This window comes from Sinocyclocheilus anshuiensis, unplaced genomic scaffold (assembly GCF_001515605.1).
Source record: "Sinocyclocheilus anshuiensis isolate Anshui unplaced genomic scaffold, SAMN03320099.WGS_v1.1 scaffold46, whole genome shotgun sequence".
Lineage (NCBI taxonomy): Eukaryota > Metazoa > Chordata > Actinopteri > Cypriniformes > Cyprinidae > Sinocyclocheilus > Sinocyclocheilus anshuiensis.
The window spans coordinates 41,319-46,270 of NW_015542323.1; the positions used below are offsets into that span (position 1 = coordinate 41,319).

At 35.6% G+C, this 4,952-nt stretch overlaps 1 protein-coding gene across 3 annotated transcripts in view; it reads right to left on the reverse strand.

Annotated features, from left to right (window-relative positions):
* Positions 1-290: 290 nt before the first annotated feature.
* Positions 291-4,952, reverse strand: part of slc35d1b (solute carrier family 35 member D1b) — a 17,267-nt gene continuing 12,605 nt past the window's right edge. For 2 of the 3 annotated variants that reach the window (XM_016489404.1, XM_016489403.1), the window contains exons 7-13: positions 3,052-3,154; positions 2,523-2,615; positions 2,285-2,352; positions 2,046-2,124; positions 1,887-1,969; positions 930-982; positions 297-763 (exon numbers count right to left, since the gene is read on the reverse strand). In XM_016489404.1, coding sequence (XP_016344890.1) covers positions 753-763; positions 930-982; positions 1,887-1,969; positions 2,046-2,124; positions 2,285-2,352; positions 2,523-2,615; positions 3,052-3,154 — 490 coding nt within the window. In that variant the 3' untranslated portion in view covers positions 297-752. Of the gene's footprint in view, positions 764-929; positions 983-1,886; positions 1,970-2,045; positions 2,125-2,284; positions 2,353-2,522; positions 2,616-3,051; positions 3,155-4,952 lie in introns of all 3 variants that reach the window. The other variant, XM_016489405.1, reaches the window with a different exon arrangement.

A 4,952-nucleotide genomic window follows, 5' to 3' on the forward strand; every position in this document is an offset into this window, starting at 1 on the left:
TAAACAATGGAAAAAATTATATAAAAAAAAAAACAAATAAAAATGACTAATCAATGAATACATCAATGAAATTAGTATATAAATGATTATATGATTGAATGGAATAATAAAATGATTATAAAAAATGAATGAAGAATCAATTAAAACACACAGTTTGAGGATCCTTAGATCCTTCACACAGAATTGTGTTTTGTGAAAATAACGAAATAGTGAAAAACATGAGTGAAAATCAATTTATGCAAAAGTTAATTTATATTATTTATTTATTGTATTTTATTTATTTATTTATTTATTGCATATAGCCATTAAAAGTTATTTAGGTTGTTCATACACTTATTCCAGTTTCAACAGCATCACATGTATCATAATTTGTATCATGTTAATTACCACACACACAAATAATAATAATAATAAATAAATAAAAATAATTTTGATTCATACCTCAATTAAAAAATAAAAATGGAAATTGTACAGTCCACCTTGAACTACTAAGGTTGAGGACTTTACAATTTACAAAGACAACAGGATAATACTGATTTCATACCATAGCAAAGGAAATCATTTCTCATCTATCCAACATCAAATTAAATTAAATCATATCTTCTCATATCATATCTCAAAAAAAACAAGGTTGCTGAGAAAATTGCTGGTCTCTGTTGCACTCACGGTGTTGTGAAATGAGACTGTGTGCACACCCTGCTGACTGTGTTCTTGACTCCCATAGGTTTTATCGACACTTTAAGCTTGTTCCATCAATATTTTTCTGTTAAAAGACAAAAGATTTCACATGTCATCTGAAATGCACTTCATCTTATTCAATAAAAGAAAGGAAATGATAGGAAATTAATCCATAACATGGAGGTTTTGAGATGCATTTGAAAAGATCCTAATTTTGATTTACAAAATCCACATTTTTGTATTGCGCTTACTTTTTTGTTCCTTAGTGAAAGTGATGTGCGAGTACACAAGACTGCCAGCAATGCTATAGGGGAAAAAGTTAAGAAAAGGTATATTTATAGAACATCTGAAAGAAATATCAAAGAAATGTTCATGGCCATTCTCAGGAAACACAAAAAAGTGACCACTTTTTTTTTTAACGAGTGGGTTATACACATAGACTGTATAAAAACATGGACGTAGTGTCCGTGACGTCACCCGTAGGTTTCTGAAGAGCATTTTTGAAGCCTAAAGTAGGCGGAGCCGGCCGTCACCATCTTGGCAGCGTGTCAATCTCGGATAATCGGAAATGGGCAAAGAGGCAGGACGTGGGTGGAGCTGAGGTGACTGGTGGCTGAAACCACGACCTAGCTCGACGGTGGTGACAGCAGCGGCAATCCACCTGTCACTTAAGTGGCCACGCTTTTAATTATGCAGAACTTTAAAGCTTAATAGAATTTAAACGGATGAGTTATAAAAAAATTCACCCCCCTCATAGTTGTCATGAAGGACAAAATTAGCTAGACCAAAACAACTTTTTGTACCAGGTTGTAAACATATTTTTTTCTGCTGTAAAGTTGGGCATTTTAACATGGGAGGTCTATGGGAATGACTCCTTTTTGGAGCCAGTCTCTAGCGGCCAGTCGATGAATTGCAGTTTAAGTCACTTCCGTGTTGGTTTTGAGAGAGAGACGGGAAGGTTGTCGCTTGGTTATACAGAACTTTTTTAATTCTATCTAAATTTTGATTTTATTTACATTTCAGTACTCTAATGTTTTTCTTCTAAATTCTTGAGTTTTCTGAGAAAATCCACATATGTCTGCACCTTGATCATTCTGACATGATGAGTAAATGACATCACATTTTATGGTTTCTTTTACAATCTTTTACTAAGAATGTCCCAGTAATGTGGGCTATCTTCACTGTCATTTTAAAATGGACCTTTTTACCTGATGTTTAGGCCGATAAAATTCACCCAAGTAAAGATATAATCTCCACCAAACACCATCCCGATGTATGTCACTAAGATATTCTGTTGGGTTGGTTAAAGGAAACAAAGTAAAGTCTTAATTGATTTAATTTAATTTGATTTAATGTTAATTACCGACCTTGATACAGCCGACAATGGTAGTCGTCAAAGCAGAGTTATAATGGGTGCATAACATAATTGAGTACATGAGTATAAACCTGCCAAAATAACCAATGATATTATAATGATTAGAACAAGAGAAAAAAAGAATATGAATTTTTAACATCTCACAAAAAATGAATTTACACAATTCACCTTTAAGTAGTCTTAAGAAACTTAAGCTTAAGTACAGAAAAAGATTGAAAATATCAGGCTCACCCCATGACACATGATAACACAAACTGAATCACAAAGAAAATGTCAGCCCAATCATCATACTCCAAAGCCTGAAAATTCACAAGAGAATTTATTTATTTTATCAAATGTACATTTATTATTTTATCAAATGTACATTTTAATTTATGTAAAGTCAATCAAAATTCAGATTTAATTTTCCATCTGTTCTTAATTTTTTCAAAACATTTAGTGTCATAATATTTTTTATTAAAATTCTTACCTTCTTAATGTCTCCAGTTAAGTATGCTAAAATCATAGTGGGAATAATCATGAATAAAGCATTGTAATAGAGCAGCCCATATTTTCCCAGCTCCTGAAATGCAGCGAGAAAAAAAAAATCTTTAAACTAAATATGGGTTAAAACAAGCAGGTCTGGTTAGCAGGTCTCTGTTAAAATCTGCTTTCAGCTCAGCTCATACATAAGCCTAAACACCAAGTGAATCTGGCAAGAAGCAGCATATAAGTAAAAACTAAAGGTGACAAAATGTACAGAAACCATTTTTTCTTTTTACTAATGAAACTCTTGTGTCTAAATGTTTTATACAAAAAGGCAGTGGACCAAACTTTTTCTAAAAAGGAACAACTAATGAAGCTTTTGGATTTGAAGGCTTGTGTGCAAAACTGTGCATGCTGATGAAACCTGGCACATTTGCAGGTATGTGAAACAAAGACAACAGGACCTTTGGTGCACACACTCTTGCACTTGTGTGGATGTGTCAAGCATAAACCAGGTTTATGAGTTAAATTACCTTGGAGTCCAGTTTTTGTTTCATATAAGCCCCATTAGCAGCAGTCAGAATGTTGTTAAGTGTAATGAACACATATCCGTAGAGGTCAAAAGCTAAATCCGTACTGTGAAAGTCAAATGAAGGCAAATTAATTGAAGATAGATTTTTTAAAAAAGTAGAGAAAACTAGATAAAATAGTCACACAAAACTTTGATGTCAGCTTGAGAAAGCCTGACAAGAAAGTTTCAAGTAGTTTTAAAATTCTGAAGTTTGAATTAGTAGTTAGAAAAGCTTAAAGTTGAAGATCTTAAGGTCATGCAGTCTTTCAAGACAGACAGTGAGACAGACAGACAGACAGACGATAGATAGATAGATATAGATAGATCGACAGGCAGACAGACAGACAGACAGACAGACAATTTGCCAATCAAAATCAAAGCCAATCAGAGTAGTGTATGGGCGGGCTCTTTCCGTAAGTGCACTGCACTCGCGACAAAGTAGATAAGTAACTAATATAATTCCTAATTATACTGTTGAATGCTTGAATCTGATTGGTTGACGAACATTCTAAGGTGTGCAATTATTTACAGGGAAACACACGGCTAAAGTAGTTCCAGACAGGTCTTGACCGCAGTACATGTCCATATAACTTTGCCAAATAGAAATATTAGCTAGATTAGACAGATTAAAAAATAATAGATAGAATAGAAGCTTTCATTTACATTTAATTTTAGCAGACACTTTTATCCAAAGCGATTTACAAATGAGGACAATAGAAGCAATCCAGGGCCATTTCTAGCCATTTTGACGCCCTAGGCAAAATCCAAATTGGTGCCCCCACCCCCACCCAAATAAATTGTATTACATTTGGATTTGGATACATGTTAATATACTATCAATGAGTACTTTTTGTCTTTATACATTGTGACGAGCGTCCCGCAGCTTCATCAGCGTCGCCCTGGAAACAAGCTAGGCACGCCTGGCCGTCCTCATCACAGGCTGATCGGTCACAGCTGCAGCTCATCAGGAGGCGGCCACATAAGCCACGCAAGCCCTGCCATCTAGGAGATTCCTCCATGAGACTGAGCACTAACTCGCACTCTCATTTTTCCCACAGGCAGCAGTGTGGGACCGCCCAGCCCCACAGGAGCACTGCACGGACCCTCTGCACTGGGAAGATGGAAGAGAGCACTCACGGCACCGGAGCACCTACCTGGACCTTTCTCCCTCACAACGCCCCACACCAATAAATCCACCCTCCGGGGTATTGATTGAGATTACTTGTGTGATTCTTCACCCCATTACAATATATATATATATATATTTTTTTTTTTTAATTGTTTTGTTGTTGTTTAAAGTTTGATCCTTTAACAATGCATCGGCACAAAAATGCACACCTTTTGGACCAATTTCGCAGCATGATTTCTCGACTGCCACAAATAGTGCCATAACAAAATATTCATTTTGTGCACTTTTTACTGTACCGATATTTTAAATTGGCCTTTGAACTTAGCTTTATTGCATGGCAAAAAAACAAAAAAAAAGTGTTACTTTACCAAAGCACTGACAGAACCCATTTTGTGCCTCTTTGGGATGGCGCTATAATGCACCGTTGACTTGCAGAACTCAAGCTTCTGGAGGGCACATAAGTCTGAAGTAGTGAATTTAGGTAAAGGGGTGCAGAGCCAGTGGTTGTTTTGTAGGCAAGCATCAATGCCAACAGTTTATTAAGCTTATGAGTTTAATTGGCTTCAGGGTGTTTTAATTTTAATTTTTGACAGTTGGAGTTTGAGTAGTCTTGGCTCATTTGAACATTTCGCCAGTGTAAAGGCCTGTTCACACCAAGGACGATAACATTTACATTTACATTTAGTCATTTTGCAGACGCTTTTATCCAAAGCGACTTACAATTGGGGGATACA